This window comes from Otolemur garnettii, unplaced genomic scaffold (genome assembly GCF_000181295.1).
Source record: "Otolemur garnettii isolate 467f Iridium unplaced genomic scaffold, OtoGar3 scaffold00319, whole genome shotgun sequence".
Classification (NCBI taxonomy): Eukaryota; Metazoa; Chordata; class Mammalia; order Primates; family Galagidae; genus Otolemur; species Otolemur garnettii.
Genome location: NW_003852714.1, coordinates 334014 through 351306, shown reverse-complemented (window position 1 = coordinate 351306; position 17293 = coordinate 334014). Strand labels below are relative to the sequence as shown.

Genomic DNA, 17293 nt, shown 5'->3' with positions numbered 1-17293 from the left:
CTCAAGCGAGTCTCCTGCCTCCGCCTCCCAAGTAGCTGGGACCACAGGCGCCCGCCACAACGCTCGGCTAGTTTTTGGTTGCAGCCGTCATTGTTGTTTGGTAGGCCCAGGCTGGATTTGAACCCACCAGCTCAGGTGTATGTGGCTGGTGCCTTAGTCGCTTGAGCCACAGGCGCCGAGCCAGTTTGGCTATCTTTATATACAGCTTATATGGGAAAGGCAGAATAAATATTTGATTCTTCCTCTTCATTTACAAATGTTCATAAAAATAAGTTTGTTTCCTGGCATTCTCCAAATGTCATCAATAAGGTTCTTTGTTGTTGTTTTGAGTATCATTATGAATTCATGGTTTTTAATATACTGATGACGTTGAAACCCTTGTTATAGGATTTTAATCAGAAGAATATAAGATTTGACTTGTGCTTTAAAAAAAACTCCTTCTCTGCTATGTTGAAAATAAGTGGGAAGCATACCTGAGTCCATAATATTCAATAAAACAGACTTTGGCTCAAAGAAAATTAGTAGGGGGCAGTGCCTGTGGCTCAAGGAGTAGGGCGCCAGCCCCATATACTGGAGGTGGCGGGTTTGAACCCGGCCCCAGCCAAACTGCATTAAAAAAATAGCCAGGTACCCCATTTGATCCTGCAATCCCATTACTGGGCATCTATCCAGAAGGAAAAAAAAATATTATAAAGACATTTGTACTAGGCTGTTTATAGCAGCCCAATTGACAATCGCTAAAATGTGGACACAAGCTCAATGTCCTTCAACCTAGGAATGGATTGGTAAGCTGTGATATATGTATACCATGGAATATTATTCAGCCATAAAAAATGGAAATTTTGCAGCATTTATACTAACCTGGATGGAGGTGAAACACATTATTCTTAGAGAAGCATCACAGGAATGGAGAAGTATGAATCCTATGTATTCAATTTTGATATGAGGACAATTAATGATAATTAATGACATGGTGAGGCATGGGGTAAGGGGAGACCAGACAGAGAAGGAGGGAGGGGGTGAAGGAAAGGAAAAGAAAAAGAAAGAAAAAAATAAAAGAAAATAGTGACTAATTGTCACATAAATTTGATTTAATTTTGACCAAAGTACATTACTTAAATATTAATTTTTAATTCAACTTGTTAATATGTTGTTTAGGATATTGCATCCTCATTTATAAGTGAAATACGTTTGTAATTTCCCCTTTATAATAATATATTTTCTCCAATTTTAATATCAGGTGTATCCAGATTAAGTAGAATGATTTTGAAGTATTTCTTTTTTTTTCTCTTGTCTCTAAGATTTGGCATGATCTGTTTTTTGAAATTATCTTTTATTTTTATTTATAAATATTAGTTGTTTATTTTTTGAGACTTTGAGGAAAAAAAATAACAAAAAGAAGTTAACTGATGACTCCATACTGAACCTCAGAGTCAAAGCATTCTATAATAGACATACTCTTATTTGACAATGTGAATGTTACTTTCTTTGCATTATTATTATTATTATTGCTTAATATTTCAATGCAGCAATTGTCCAATTGTCTGATTTCTTTTCTGAATATATTTATCTTTGTTCGTTCTTTATGAGGTTTTTGTTTCTAGTCCTCATCTTAAACTTTGTTATTGTTATTAAATTTTAAGCCTTTTTCATTCTGTGAAGGCAAAAATGGTAACCTAATAAACACATGTATATGTAAAAAAAAAAAAATAGTGGGGGGACGGCACCTGTGGCTCAGGGAGTAGGGCGCCGACCCCATATACTGGAGGTGGCAGTTCAAACCGGCCCCCGGCCAAAAAAACTGCAAAAAAAAAAAAAAAAAAGCCACCAGGCGTTGTGGCGGGGGGCTGTAGTCCCAGCTACTCGGGAGGCTGAGGCAAGAGAATTGCCTAAGCCCAAGAGCTGGAGATTGCTGTGAGCTGTGACACTACAGCACTCTAACGAAGGTGACAAAGTGAGACTCTGTCTCTAAAATAAAAGAAAGAAGAAGAAAGAAATTGATAAAATATCTAGACAGAAAATCTGTAAGGATGTAGATAATGTGTAGTATAATTAATACAATAACCATATATGGGATACTCCACAAAATGACATGAAATTACACATTTTTTCAAGTGTCTTATAGCATTCACAAAGGTAGACCATATCCTAAGGCATCAAACAAATCTCAACAAATTTATAAGAACTGAAATTACACAGAGTATGCTCTTTAACCATACAAAAATCTCTAAACACTTGGAAATTGTAGTTGATACCTACAATTGATACCTAACAGACCCTTGTTAGAGATTAGAAGCATTGTTTCCTATGATGCAAGACATTTCAGCCTGTGCAAAAACAAAGTTCACTCCAGGTATTTCAACAAAATATTGAAACAGTTTAGCAGGGTGTTGCATCTGTTTATTCTATCATGAAAGCTTGTACTAGAAACAAAACTACAGCTTGCTGAATGTTAATCAAAATATTTTGGTAGCTGATTCGTTTGGGGAGGTGTGAGAGAAGTTACCTATCAGGTTGTTAGATTACAGAGGGATAAGAGAAGGCAAAATTTGGCTGCCTTCCTGGTATTTGGTTGATGTCTGGCCTGACCCATGAAGATTCACATTTATGGCTCGGCGTCTGTGGCTCAAGTGGCTAAGGCGTTAGCCAGATACACCTAAGGTGGCAGGTTCGAATCCAGCCCCGGGCCCACCAAAACAACAATGACAGCTGCAACCAAAAAATAGCCAGGTGTTGTGGCAGGCGCCTGTGGTCCCAGCTACTTGGGAGGCTGAGGCAGGAGACTCGCTTGAGCCCAGGAGTTGGAGGTTGCTGTGAGCTTTGATGCCACGGCACTCTACCCAGGGGGACAGCTTGAGGCTCTGTCTCAAAAAAAAAAAAATTCACACTTATGTTCTTTATAAATCCTGGTCCATTTTCCAAATGATTTCACACAATTACCTTCTCCTTCAAAATTTCTTCCCTAGTTCTATTATCTATGAGAAAAGGCTTTCATCTCTGGACAGGTAGAGAGGTTTGCTTTCTGTGGTTTGTGTGATTGCTGTATCAGGGCATGTTTGCTTAATACCTCTACCATGGTATTAAGCCAAGACATGGTTCATGGCATATGACCACTGATCTATCTTCCAACTTGTATTTTTGTTCCCAATTTTAGAATACAGAAATGGTGGTAGCACTCCTCAAGGAAAAAAGGCAAATGGGGATTCTTTCCAGAGGAATTTTGGCAACGGGAGACTTCATAAGCATGGTGGGTGTGAGCTTTTGCCTTCCCACCTTCAAGAGGATGATGAAAACATAGAAATGAGGAATGTCTATGAGGGCCCCCAAGTAAGACAGTAAGTAACCAGGAAGCCTGGATTCCATATAGCAGCCCTTGGGACTGTGCAACTCTTTCACTGTCTGTGGTCTTCTTTTTATTTATAAAGTGAAGAATGGTAAAAGTGGGATATGGTTGAGCAATCTTAATTATAAATCTGGTTACCACTGAGTTGAGAGTATAGAGAAAACTTTGTAGCATTTCTGTGAATTTATATACATTTATGGACACATCCTATTATCCATTTCTCCACAGACAATTTTCTACCTTACAACCCCCAAACAGGAGCATTGAATTGTATAACGAATGCCAAGATAGAATTCGTTGCAAGAGAGAAATGGAGAAGAAAATGCAAGAGCAAGACTTGGGGTGCTGGTTCAAGATCACAGTGAGTGTCCTGGCAAAGTGTAGGGAATGTTCAGGAGAGGCAGGTCAGAAAGAGTTGTGTTGATCACATGTAGAAGTGCTTTGTCGTTCTGTGGGGACACAGGGAGTTAACATATAAGGGTAGGTTCAGAGAAGAAATGTAAAGGGAACAGGCTGACTGCAAGGAAACATGAGAGGTTGTCTAAAGGCAAAGGTGAAAACTACTGCCAATAAAACAGAGCAGCTCTCCAACAGATGCTTCATGGCTCAAGCTGAGTTCTTGTCAGCAAGACAGTCTTGGTCTTTAATAAGTAGACTATCTTGGAATCATATGAAAAGAAAATGATTTTCAGCATCTGAATTTCATCATTTGGGAGGTAAATGTGGAATACAGAGAAAGAACAATTGTCTGAAAAAAATATTTTTCCTTTCTTTTTAAATCCTGTTAAAGCTGTGTAGATCAGAAAAAACACCTGAGTATGTTCTCCATGATCAATTCCATACTGTCTCTCTTCTCCTATTTCTTCTTTTCACCCTTAGATTCCTCATGGAGTAAAGTATGACAGGACATGGCTAATAAACTCAATCCGGAGCCATTGCCGTGTTCCTTTCACCCCTGTTGATGTAAGAGGGCATGGTGAAGCCAGATGGATAGGCTTCATCCATGGGAGGGGGGAGATCTGGCTCAGCAGGGGCTGTTGGCCTCTGACACTGGCACTCTGGCCTTCATTCCCTGTAGTTCCACTATGCGAAATACCGAGCACAGTTCTTTGTCCAGGATGCTGCAACTGCTTCTGCATTGAAGGATGTTAGCTACAAAGTTTGCAGTGAGGAAAACAGAAAGGTATGTATTAAGGTATTCCCTGTACCTTGTCTTGGGACAGGAGGACAGGCCAGGAGTTGGTCATCTTCTGTGTGATTTGAGGCCCTGTAGCTTGCTCTGCCTCTCCTTCCTGCAGATATCTATCTTTGTCAGTCCTTCTGAGGTCCCCTACTCTGTAAAGAATAAGTTGAAGCCAGAACATATGGAGCAGCTAAAGGTAAGGCAGACTCAAAGCACATCGTATGCCACTTCCCAGACTCACCTCTTGCTCCAGGCTCCAATTTCCCTGTCACAACCACCAGCACAGCCTCAGAGCCACTCTCCATCTCTGTCTCTGCAGCTGACCATGAAAAAACGATATAATATCTCCAAGCAAGCTCTTAATCTCCAGAAGCTCCGCTTTGACTCAGGTATGGCTGTCAGCAGTGGTTCTATGGTAGATGAAAGCAGAGGGGTCTGCCTGGGAGGGAGACTCCCAGATGACAACTTGAGGAGAGGGGTCAGTGCTATTGCTGGTCCAAGTGAACCCCTCTTGGCCTTCTGATTCCCTTTTCTGAAGACTTGATGGACTGTAAGGTGGACATAATTCTGAATCAAAGAAGCTGCATGGCTGCCACCTTGCAGATCATTGAGAAGAATTTCCCTGAGGTGAGGCCTTAGGAAGAGGGATGGGTGAAATGGGGTGGAGGGCAGGCTTGTCTCCGAGGCCCTAGAGAGTAAACGTCACCTTAACTCTTCTTCCGCCAAAGTTATTGTCCTTGAATTTACGCAACAACAAACTGTACCGTCTGGATGGCCTGTCTGACATTACAGAGAAGGCCCCCAACGTTAAGATCCTGAACCTCTCCAAAAATGAGGTGAGAGGAGAGAGCCGGATCAAATTTGGGTGAAGGGTTGGGGGCCAGTGTGTACCGGGGCGATGACAACAGGCAGGCAGAGGTACCTGTGGGTGAAGGAGGGAACTGAGGGGTCCAGGGTCCCAGATGTCTGTCTTTTCCTGGGACTCCCTCTCCAGTTTCCCCTTCATCTTTCTCAGCTAAAGTCGACTTGGGAGTTGGGCAAAGTGAGAGGACTGAAACTGGAAGAGCTGTGGCTAAAAGGGAACCCGCTGTGCAGCACCTTCCCAGACAAGTCTTCCTACATAAGGTCAGTGGTAACTGCTGTTACCCTTCCTGGGCCCCTTCATCCCTCATCCCTCAGGAGCCTTAGCTACCCCTGACAGTGCCCTTCTGCAGGAGAAGGCAGCCTTGGCCTCTGGGAAGACCACCGGGCCTGCCCTCTCTTCTCTGTGTCCCTCAGCTGTGCTTACAGGGCTCCTTTCTTTCCCTGACCTGCTCCCTTTTTCCACTGCTCAGGGATGTGTTTGCCACCATTCTGCACCCAGCCTTCTCCGGCACGCCCTGAATGAGCGTGCGCCAGGAAGCAGGTCTCCCCTCCTCACCAGCCCTAGGGCTGTTCAGACTTGGGCCAGATGCTGGGGCCCTGGACTGAGAAGTCCAAGACCCCATGATGTCTCAGGCCTCCCTGCCTTCTTGTTGACATGGGCCTTCCCTCCCTTCTGCTGAGAGGGGCTCTCCTTCCCTCGCTCTGCAACAGCCCACCCTCCACCATGTCCTAGGATGACATAGTGGCTTCCCAGCCCCATGCTGAGGGCTGAGGCACGGGTGGCTGCTGTTGTGACATCTTTTCCTCTGGTGAAATGGCTGGAGATAGGCCCTCCCTGGGGAGAAAACTGGGTTCCCTGCATCAAGAGACCAGAAGTGAGCCAGAGGGCTTCCTGAAGTAGGAGTGGGAGGCAGAAAGCAGAGGAAGTTGAGGGGACAGGAGGACAGGCCTCTCAGGGCACTGCCCCTCCCTCTTCCCACATCTCACAGCATCCTTGTTCCTTCAGAGAAGGCCTGGGTATCCCAAGGTGGGAATGACTCCTTAGGCAAAGCATCAGCTCAGATGGTCACAGCTGGGCCACACCCATCAGCATAGAACCAGGTGATCCTGACAGGAGACCTCAGCCCCTCAGCCCCATTCTGATCTGGGGCCTGATTCTTCACTCCTGGGAGAAGGTCTCCTGTCCCCATGGCTGCTACATTTCCCATGCCTAGCTCAGACTGGGCTCACCCAGATGACAAAGGCCCCAGACCAAAAAGTGAATGCTTTCTGTTTCTGGCTTGGTGTCCAGGACCAGCCAGGGGCAGGTGAGGGAAAGTGCAGGTGTAGGGGAGCTCTTTTCTGCTCTCTTCCTCTCTAACTTCCACTGCTTTTGGAAAGCATTGTTATTTTACCTCTGCTTTGTTTCCACTTTCTTCATGGCTTCTATTCTCTTGTGTCTCCTCCATCTCTTCCTCTTAGACCTTCATGTATTTTGTGCTGTCTACCCATTTCTCCCTGTGTGCCTCCTGATTCTGGCCTTGCTCACCTTCCTGACCCAGCATCCTGGGCCATCTCTGGAGGATGACCTGGTACTGGGCAAGGCCAAGGCCAGGCCCAGAAGAATGGCAGATGCCCAGTGAATTAGCAGAGTCCTGGGCTCTTGCCCCATTCCCTGATCCTTGGGGAGCCTTCTATGGGATCCTGTAGGAAGGTAAGGGAGGCATGGAGGGCAGGGAAGCCCTAGAATCTTGCTCCAAAGTAGGGGCTACCCAGGAGGAAGGAGAGAGAGGAGAGCAAGAGGGGGAGAGAGAGAGAACCCCACCCTGAACTGTCAATCACTTTGTTCTATTTTTGGTTTTGGACAGTGCCATCCTGGATTGTTTCCCCAAATTGTTACGCTTAGTAAGTATCTACTGTCATCATTATCTTGTTTTACTCTTACTAACATACCTGACTTCCATATCTGCCCCCAGCCTTTTTGAGAATTGCCTTTGTTAGGTTTTTACATTTTATTATTAGCCAAATATGGACAATTAGCTCCTGAGAAAATCATGGCTGTTGTTACTTGCAAAATGTGACCATAAACACACACACATACTCAAGATTACTCATTCACACAATAGCTGCATATAATAAAAGAGGCTTCCAGGACCCATGGTGAAAATTCCAACTGTTGTCTTGCTGATAGAATTTCAAAGGCCATTTCACACCTGACCTTGTTCCTCTTGACCCATTTAAGTCCTTGCTCTTCCAGCTCCATGTCCCTGATTTGCACTGCTGACTATCTTATTCTCTTCCTCAGGATGGCCAGCGGTTAACAACTCCATTTTTAATTGAGGTTGAAGCACTTGGGATTATAAAACCTTGTAAGGTGAGGAGGGACCATGAAGATTTGAGGTGTTGCAAGGGGTGTTTTGTCAGCCATATAGTTTCATGGTGTCTTTTCATTCCAGGAAAGCTATAGAGGATCTGAGTCCTTGAAGAGTCTGGTACTTCAATTCCTGCTTCAGTCAGTACTCCTGGAACCATCAGGCAGGGGAGGGCTGGGACAAGACAGGCCACCTCCAGCACATGTCTACTCATGAGTTAAGGGGAGTTTTCAGGGCTCCTTTTGGGCCCAAACCACAGATATAGCCTCTTCCCTTTATGACTCCACAGGTATTACTTGATCTACGACTATGGAGACCGACAAGGTCTCCTCAATGCTTACCACGATGAGGCCTGCTTCTCCCTGACCATTCCCTTCTACTCCAAGGACCCAGATGTGTGAGTAACATGGCTTAGACTCTGCCCTGGGGCTTTGTGTTTCCCCAGCAGACACAGGCCAGCTCCTGGAAACTCCTGTACTGTCTAGACCACCATCCCTTGTTCCTCTTTCTCTCCTAGGATCAGCTTTTGGAAGTACTTCAAGGAAATCAGGAATATAAAGAAGCTGAAGGACCCTGGTAAGTGTGTGATAGGGGTATCAGCATGGGAAAAGCAGTGTGAAGTCAATAATAGAGTACACGGACCGGGGTGTGGCAGCCCCCATGCTTCTCTTCCTGACACAGATCTGCGGGCTCAGCTGCTTAAGTACACAAAATATGAGATTGTGAACTCCCTCAGTGTTTTGCCCAAAACTCAGCATGATCTTAACTCCTGTGTGGTAGACCTCTGTATCCAGACGGTGAGCATCAGCTTCCTCCCTCAGGCAGGCCAAGAAGGCTGAAGTAGGTGGGAAGTAGATTGGGAGGTAAGTAGGTAAGAGGATCATGAAAATCCTGATTTACTCTTCCTCCCTTTTAGGAAAGGATGCTTTGTTTTTCTGTCAATGGAGTGTTCAAGGAACGTGAGTGTTTGTAGAGTCTCCTCCCCAGATATTTTACTGCCCCCTTCTCCTGGCTGGACTTAAGTCCAAGAACTCTCAGACTTCCAGGTTGTTTCCCTCTCTTCCCCTCCCATCCTCTATACTCCCTTTTAGATTCCTTTGGTGTTCTCCCACCCATATTTTGCTCCCAAATGTCATTACTGACCTGACCTACCTCAGTGCCTGTCTGCCCCTGCACAACTCAGACGTTAGGGTCACAGGCTATAGAATTTGAGGGTTCTCATCACAGGTCCTTACGTTTACAACTTTGAACTTCCTCCTATTTGTTACCTAACTCCTCAGTTTCCTCATTTGCTAAATGGGACTGGTAAGCTCATCTCTTGGGCACCCATAAAGAAATGAGTAAAGGGAACTTGTGTTTGTCAAGGCAGTTGCCACATCTTAGGAAGTTCTATTACTGGAAGCTCATTATTCCTATTGCTGCCCTTTCAGTCCCTGAAACCCTATACTGACTCCCAGTGAAAAACTGTCCCAGTCTGGCTCCCTTTAGGGTGCCACAAGAGTATCATGTAAGATCCTGACTGGGAACCTCGCATGCACGTGTAAAATATCTGCATCTCTAAGGAGGTATCAATGTTTGTTGTTATTGAAGTGGAGGCAAGGTCTCAGGGTTGTGTTCGAGCCTTCACCCGGACCTTCATCTTAACTTCTGGCAACAATTGCAGGTAAGTGCTGTGTTATGGGTAGGAGCATCTCATCCTAGCCTGGGGCAGTGGTATAGAAATGTGATAATACAGTCTTGGGGTCTTTTCAATACCAGGAAAAGCTGACAGGTAGATCAAAGGAGAGGTCTAGATTAGGAAAATACCAATTGCTTCTCTTCACTCCAATACTTAATATTTAGCTGTGGAATTCTCATTGAGATATAAGATTTCCAGTGACTACTGTCTTTTCCTGAAAATGAGGATAGGGGTCTACTTCTTTTGTAAAAGGTAAATGTACTGGGGCTAAATCTAAAAATCTAAGCAAGTTGATAAACAATATCTCCAAAGGTAGACTATCTGGTAGGGGTAAAGGCTACCAGCCAAGGGATCTGGAAAGCAGGCAGAGTAAGGGTTTGGAAAGCATCTTGCTGCTGAGTGGCAGTGGAAATAGGATCATTGTTGGAAGTGTGGGGTTTTCCATTTGTCTAATTTTCTGAGGGCCCATCTTTTCTTCAGTCTGCGCATTGTGAATGATGAGCTGATAGTGAGAAATGCCAGCCCCAGAGAGATCCAGAGTGCCTTCTACATCTCAATGCCCATACCCTTCTCCAGCTCTTTGCCCACCATCTCTCAGAGACAGCAGGAAATGGTGCAGACTTTCCCCTCTCAATTTGGGATGGATCTCAAGTGGTCTCAGAAGTAAGTACTGAGATAAGGCATGAGGTGGGAAGAGTAGGGAGTGAAAAATGGAAACTTTCAGTTAATTTATAAACATAACTATGTAGATATTGTGCTTCCCCAGAAGTGGGCTTATAAAATACTGTGTATATAAATTTTATTATTATAATGATATTAATTTTAAAAAATGTGATGTTCAGATCTGATGACATGATCTTGTATATATAAAATCCAAAGGAAACCACAAGAAGACTATTAAAATTCTGCATATACAAAAAATTCCATTCCTATGTCAGAAATGGTCAATCAGACAATAAAATTAAGAAAATAATTCCATTTGCTTGCATTAAAAAATACATACTTAGGAACAAATTTAACAAGCAAAATGCAAAACATATAGTTTGAAATCTATAAAAGTTTGTAGAAATAAGTTTAAAAGACCTAAATAAATGAAAAGATATCCCACGTTCTTGTATTGGAAGACTTATGTTGTTAAGATGGTAATACTTCCCAAATTTATATACAGATTCAATGAAAATGCAAAGTCTTAGCTGACATCTTTATAGAAATTTATAAGTTAATCCTAACAATTAAATGAAAATACAGTCAACCCAAAATAGAAAAATAATCTTGAAAAAGCAGAACAGTGATGAAGAACTCACTACAAAGCTACAGTGATTAATCAACACTGGCTGGTACAAGTATAAGAACAGACATATAGATCAGTGGAATAAAATGAGAGTTCAAAAAAAAAAACCTTACCATTATGATCAATTAATTTTCAACCAGGGTGTCAAAAATAGCCAATGGGTAAAGAATAGTGTTTTGTCAACAGTTGTACCCTAATCTCACACTGTAAGCAACAACAAAACCAAGTGGGCCAAAGGCCTAAAGGTTAAAGCTTAAACTGTAGGCTTTGGTTTCTGCCATATAACAGCAAAAGCACATACACACATGTACCCCCGCACACATACAAACAAAATTAGATAAAGTGGGATTCTACAAAATTTAAAACTTGTTTTGCTTGAAAGACATTCTCAAAAAGTGAAATAAAGAATAATCCACAGGATCAGAGAAAATATTTGCATGTTATATATCTTATAAGAGAATTGTATCCAGATTATATGAAGAACTCAACCCAATTAAAATGGGCAAAGATCGAAATAGACATTTCTACCCCCCCAAAAGACATACAAATATCCAAAAAAGCACATGGAAAGGTGTTCAACATCTTTAGTCATCTGGTGAATGCAAATTCAAAGCTACACAGAGATTCCACTTCATACACACCAAGACAGCTATGATTTTTAAAAAATGACAATAACTAGTGTTGGTAAGAGGGAAGGGGTATAGGGAGAGATTTGTTAAAGGATACAAAATTTCAGCTAGATAGGAAGAATAAGTTCTAGCATTGTAGAATGATGATAGTTAATAATAATGTATAGTTTCAAATAGGATTTTGAATGTTTCTAACACAAAGAAATGGTAAATGTTTAAGATGATGGATATGGAACAGGTGCAGTGGCTCATGCTCGTAATCCCAACACTCTGGGAGGCCAAGGTTGGTGTATTGCTTGAGCTCAGGAATTTGATATCAGCCTGAGCAAGAGAGAGACCCCCATCTCTACTAAAAACTAGCCAGGAATAATGGCGGATGCCTGAAGTCCCAGCTACTTGGGAGGCTGAGGCAAGACGATCGCTTGAGCTCAGGAGTTTGAGCTATGACACCATGGCAACCTAGCCTAGGATGATAGACTAAAACTCTGTCTCCCACCCCCCCCAAAAAAGGATGATGGATATGTTTATTACCCCATCTGATCACTGTATATTGTGTGTATCAAAATATCACTATGTACCCCATAAATATGTACATTTATTGTGTGCCAGTTTTTTAAATGTTGGCAAAGATATAGATAAACTGGAACCCTAGGATGAGAATGAAAAATGATACATTTGATGTGGAAAACAGTTTGGCAATTCCTCAAAGTGTTAAATGTGGGATTACTGTATGACCCAACAATTCCACCAAGAGACATGAAAATAAATGTTAACACAAAACTTGAGCATGAATGTCCATGATAGCAAAAGGTGGAAACAACTCAAATGTCTTGAATGGAAAAATCATATTTGATATGTCAATATAAGGAATATTATTACAAATAAAAGAGAATGAAGTTCTAATATAGGCTATAACATGAATGAACCTTAAAAATGTTATGCTTGCAAATTGTATATGAAAAGACTACACAGTACCCCATGTTTGCATTAATGTATACAGCTATCATTTAATAAAAAAAAGTTATGCTAAGTGAAAGCAGCCAATCACAAAAGACTACATATTGTATGAGCTCATTTATATAAAATGCCCTAAATAAGCAAATCCATAGAGATAGATAACAGATTAATAGTTACCAGAGTCTGGGCAAAGAGGGGACAGGGGGAATGGGAAGTGAGTGCTAATAGGTAAGGAGGGTTTTTTTTTTTTTTTTGAGATGATAAAAATGTTCTGGAATTAGCTAAGTGTGATGATTGTGTGATCTTGTAAATATACTAGAAACTCACGGAATTTCACATCTTAAATTGGTGAATGCTATGATATGTCTTATATGTCAGTTTAGAAATGATTGGAAATTTTTTATTTTTTAATTTTCATTTGTTATTTACTTGAGCATCTTTTTAAAAAAATACAAATACGTATTATGCTCCCTTGTTCTTTTGAATTTTCCTATTTTTCTGCTTTGAATTCTAGTGGGCATTAATGTTAGTGATAGACATTTTGGTTTCCACGAGGTCTTTTTTAATCATTCTAATAGTGCTCATATTGGTACATGTGTCCCAGCAAAAAAGAAGCATAACTTTAGTGGCATTTTGTGGACAGCATGTCTGTCCTGGGGTATTAATGGAGGTTACTTGATCTCTCATCCCAGCTACCTGCAGGACAATGAGTGGAACAGTATCATGGCTGATCAGGTCTTTGCTGAGCTCCAGGTGAGATCTAGGAATCAGGTAAGTAAAAAATGGATGTTTCTGGGCCTTCAGGAAGGCCAGGAAAGTGGAGGCTGGGTGGACTAGGAAGGCAATTGAAAAGGCTTGGCTTTTTTGACATTCTAATTCCTTTCCTTTCCTTTCTCTAGACCGGGGGCAAGTTCCCAAAGAAGGGCTACAAACAAATCTGAAAGGAGCCCTTACATATCAACTTTATCTCCATCTATATCATCTTTGTTTCTCTTTTAACCAGCCTACGGCCAAGCCCATGACTGGGGTCGGAGGTCTGGCTAACCATGAAGCCCAAGTTAAGTTATAGGTCAAGCAACATAACCACCTAAAGTGACAGTCATTTTGAGTATTTTTCCCATCTGTGATCTCTATTTATTTTCACAATAAAGTATGAATTGCACATTGTATGTTGTGTGTCCTAGATCCCTCATCCCCTGCCCCAACCATGAGCCCACAGGGCCAGAACTGAAAAGAACCTTCTGCCCCCACCCTCACCTCCATTTGCTCCTGACTGGCCTTAGAAGATATATTGGGCTTGCCTTGATAGGCAGTTTGTCAATAAATTCTGAGGAGAAAAGACCTATGCTACATCTAGAGATTGGCCTTTGGGGACAGTAGATCCTGTAAAATGCTCTACCAGGAGACCTACAGAAGTAGGCATATTTCTGGCACAACAGGGGCTTTGGAAATCCTACTGGCTAGTAAAGGTGAAAGAAGGAAGGAAAGGAGGAAGGAAGGAAGGAAGGAGAGGACTCACATTTTTCTTCTCATTCTTCATATGAACATTTTCAAAGACCATGCCATGATCAATTCTATGATTTACACACAAGTGAATGGAAATGGGCCTTCTCAGAGCTCTCGCCACGCTTCTGTCTTCCCATCCTCTGTCCTGCCCCCTCTCCTTCTTGAAGGTGCACAGTGTGAGGAGTTTCACATTAGCATCTGCAGAGTGAGGGAGAGTCAGCCTGAGGATGAAAGTTTGGAGAGGATGAAAGTTTGCCCAGTACATTCCTCAGAAAGCTGACGCCACGTGCTCCATGTCAATGTTCTTGAGGGGGTTTGGCCACTTATTTTCACTTCTAAACAAGCCATGCTAGCACAGAAGTTCACATTGTGGGCAGCTCCGTGGAATGTTTCTGAATGATTGGAAATTAGCAGTTCTGAATTGCAGGCAAAAGTTGAAAGGAACATTCATACACCTTATTTTCCACACTTCTGTAATGTTTGCACTTTAGACAATGAGCAAGCACAACTTTTGAAATTCAAATAGTAATCAGTACAAAGTTTTCAAGTTACAATCCTATAAATGATGGCAGAGGTGAGGTACCACCAGTTTACAGATTATACTTCCACTCCCATGTTTAGCTTAAGTTATTCCCTACCACTTGCCACTTTTCAATTCTTTATGTACATGTACATTAGTGAGCCATATGTTGAAGTGTTAACTTCTTATAAAATTATGAACTAAGGGGGTAGTTGCCCTTACATAAAGAATGATACCAACCTTGTTCTTCTGTGTAGTGCCCCCGTGACAAGCTTAGACACGCTCCTAAACCTCTCCAAACTTTCATCCTCTCACCCAGGAAACAGAGAGCACACTGCATGTGTTTCAGCCTCATTGTGAGGAAGACAGAAGTTCTAACATGTTACCCATCAATTGTAGCATCTGGGCCAACTCAGGCTTCCCCACCTGCCAGAGTTCCCTTGTGGGGAGGAACCATGGAACCCATGGTATGGCCCCTCTACTGTCTGCATCATCAGGCTTCCATAGCCTTGACCTCCTTCCTTAGCCACCTTCCAGTCAGTCACTCATCCTCCTGCAGATTCTCACGATTCCCTGTGCTTCCCTGCTCTGGGAAGAGGCTAATCCTGAAGTCCTCTTTGTCACACACATTCCTCTGTACACAAAGTCACAAATTCTAAGTAGCATAACTGTGATATGAGACCAGTGGGGCCCCCCCAAATCTGACTGTGGAATAACTGTACATTCGTTTAACCACTAGTTCTTTATTTAATTTCCATGAGTATTTATGCTATTGTCATTTTAATGGGGAAAAATTAGGCTCAGAGGAGTGAAATACTCAATATAAGTCAGGATTTTGGTATACAGTCACTTTTCCTGTGCCACCTTCACCTCTAACAGATTCAGACTCTATATAAAAACTATTGTTAGACCTGAAGTCAGCAGGACTATGATTAGGGATTGGATGTGTTCTTGGTACATCCCTTTCCTTACTCTGATCTTCAGTTACTGTGCCCTCTCTCTCCATTTCTAGACACAATCAGAAAACTAATACTTTGATATTCAATTATAGGGTGAAGTAACAAAGACAGTAAAGAACACAGAATGAAATCAAGGTTTCCAGATAGACAGATATTGATTGCCAAGATTCATTCTGTTCCTATATTTTTTCACATTTAAGTATTAATGCTCTTTCTCACAGTAACCTCTCATTCTTCCAATTTTCTCCCACTTTCAAATGTTCTAGCATCTTCTTTACTTTTTAAACTTGATTGAAAGCTTCATAATTTCATGCACACTCAAGGCAAAATCCCCAATTTTCTTGCAGGGTCAGCAGAGTCACTAAATTTTCTTCACCCTAAGCAATCACAAAGTAAATGCACACTGATCCCAGGTTCAATTTTTCTATAGTGAACTGCTGTGAGTTGAGTTACAAATATTAAAATTTAAAGATATATTCTATGCCATCTACAAAGCCACCAAAAATTAGTGGCAAATTAAAAATTGGAAAAGTATTTGCAGTGTATCTTAATGACAGAGCATTAGTGAGTCAGACATATAAATAAATTTAACTAGCTAAAGAGTGATGTCCATAGCCAGCTATTATGTATTTCAAAGAAATTTTAAACTAATTCAAGCATATACTAATTTTTAAATCTACATAAAAATAAGAAATAAATAAATGGAAAACCACGTTTTAGAACTATATGTATAATGATATATAGAGTTCATATTTACATGTTAACATACATATATTAATCTCAGTGTTTGAAAATCATGGTAATAATAAATGCTTACCTTTATTGCTTTGTTCATGGTTTCTACACCTCTTCTGTAATATTTTCTAATTTCCTTTATGAGAATAATGTATAAAAAGCATCAATCATAAGAAATAGAGAAAATGTTAATAGTATGCTTTAATCTCAAATGGATCAATTCATTACTGATATTTTATTTATTTGTTTGTTTGTTTGAGACAGAGTCTCACTATATCACCCTTGGTAGAATGCTGTGGCATCACAGCTCACAGCAACCTCCAACTCTTGGGCTTAAGTGATTCTCTTGCCTCAGCCTCCCAAGTAGCTGGGATTACAGGAACCCACCACAACTCCTGGATATTTTTTTTTGTAGCTGTCATTGTTGTTTAGCAGGCCCAGGTCAGGTTGGAACCCGTCAGCCCTGGTGTATGTGGCTGGTGCCCTAAACACCAAGCTATGGGTGCCGAGAAGATGATTGATATTTTAATAAATAAAACTTTCAAACGAAAAGGTACACCTATAATATTATACACAAATATGTCTGGTAAATATTAACTCAGTTTTCAAGAGTGAATATCTTGGCAATAGAAGGTACACTTTTGGTGACAAGTTTTCTGCATGTTTACTCTATCAATGTCAATACACTGCTTGTGTCCTGTACTCAAGTTTTGCAAGACATTATCATTGAGGAAAATCTGAGTAAAAAGCTTAAGGGATTTCTTCATATTACTGATTAAACTTCTAAGTCTACAATTATCTCAAATGTTTAATTAAAAATGAACAGGAAGGCTTGGCGCCCATCATCAAAGACTACTAAGATCAGTGACTAAAATGGCCTGGACCACAGGTCCAAGCTGCCTACAGCATTTACCTTCCACAAGAAGCAAATGAAGATCAGAGAAAACCACCTGAATTCTAGGAAACTTTGTTCCCTTCAGTGCCACTGTCCTTACCTTCCCATGCTACCCTACAATCACTCATGTCCTGGGAAACGTCATGATAGAGAATGGTTAGATAGAAAGCAAAGTCAACCTGAGTATTTTCAACAGCACAAACAAAGAATGCTGAACTAGGAAAAGCTAGAGGTAGAGGAACTAATGAGGATGACCGGAGAAGTAAAAGAGAAAAAGGTCTTGGGCGGCGCCTGTGGCTCAAAGGAGTAGGGCACGGGCCCCATATGCTGGAGGTGGTGGGTTCAAACCCAGCCCTGGCCAAAAAACTGCAAAAAAAAAAAA

At 41.6% G+C, this 17293-nt stretch overlaps 1 protein-coding gene across 1 annotated transcript in view; it reads left to right on the top strand.

Moving 5' to 3' along the window:
- The window catches only part of LOC100963914 (nuclear RNA export factor 2-like), a 21575-nt gene extending 8338 nt beyond the window's left edge, over nucleotides 1-13237 (top strand). Inside the window, exons 2-21 of the mRNA XM_012813854.1 lie at nucleotides 3155-3335; nucleotides 3572-3704; nucleotides 4223-4306; nucleotides 4422-4526; nucleotides 4642-4722; nucleotides 4846-4915; nucleotides 5065-5153; nucleotides 5255-5362; nucleotides 5542-5651; nucleotides 7238-7274; nucleotides 7675-7743; nucleotides 7826-7881; nucleotides 8031-8138; nucleotides 8259-8317; nucleotides 8423-8538; nucleotides 8658-8700; nucleotides 9332-9404; nucleotides 9900-10082; nucleotides 12875-13067; nucleotides 13196-13237. Of these exons, the coding sequence (XP_012669308.1) occupies nucleotides 3155-3335; nucleotides 3572-3704; nucleotides 4223-4306; nucleotides 4422-4526; nucleotides 4642-4722; nucleotides 4846-4915; nucleotides 5065-5153; nucleotides 5255-5362; nucleotides 5542-5651; nucleotides 7238-7274; nucleotides 7675-7743; nucleotides 7826-7881; nucleotides 8031-8138; nucleotides 8259-8317; nucleotides 8423-8538; nucleotides 8658-8700; nucleotides 9332-9404; nucleotides 9900-10082; nucleotides 12875-13067; nucleotides 13196-13237 (1940 nt within the window). The remainder of the gene's footprint in view (nucleotides 1-3154; nucleotides 3336-3571; nucleotides 3705-4222; nucleotides 4307-4421; nucleotides 4527-4641; nucleotides 4723-4845; nucleotides 4916-5064; nucleotides 5154-5254; nucleotides 5363-5541; nucleotides 5652-7237; nucleotides 7275-7674; nucleotides 7744-7825; nucleotides 7882-8030; nucleotides 8139-8258; nucleotides 8318-8422; nucleotides 8539-8657; nucleotides 8701-9331; nucleotides 9405-9899; nucleotides 10083-12874; nucleotides 13068-13195) is intronic.
- The last annotated feature ends 4056 nt before the right edge of the window (nucleotides 13238-17293 follow it).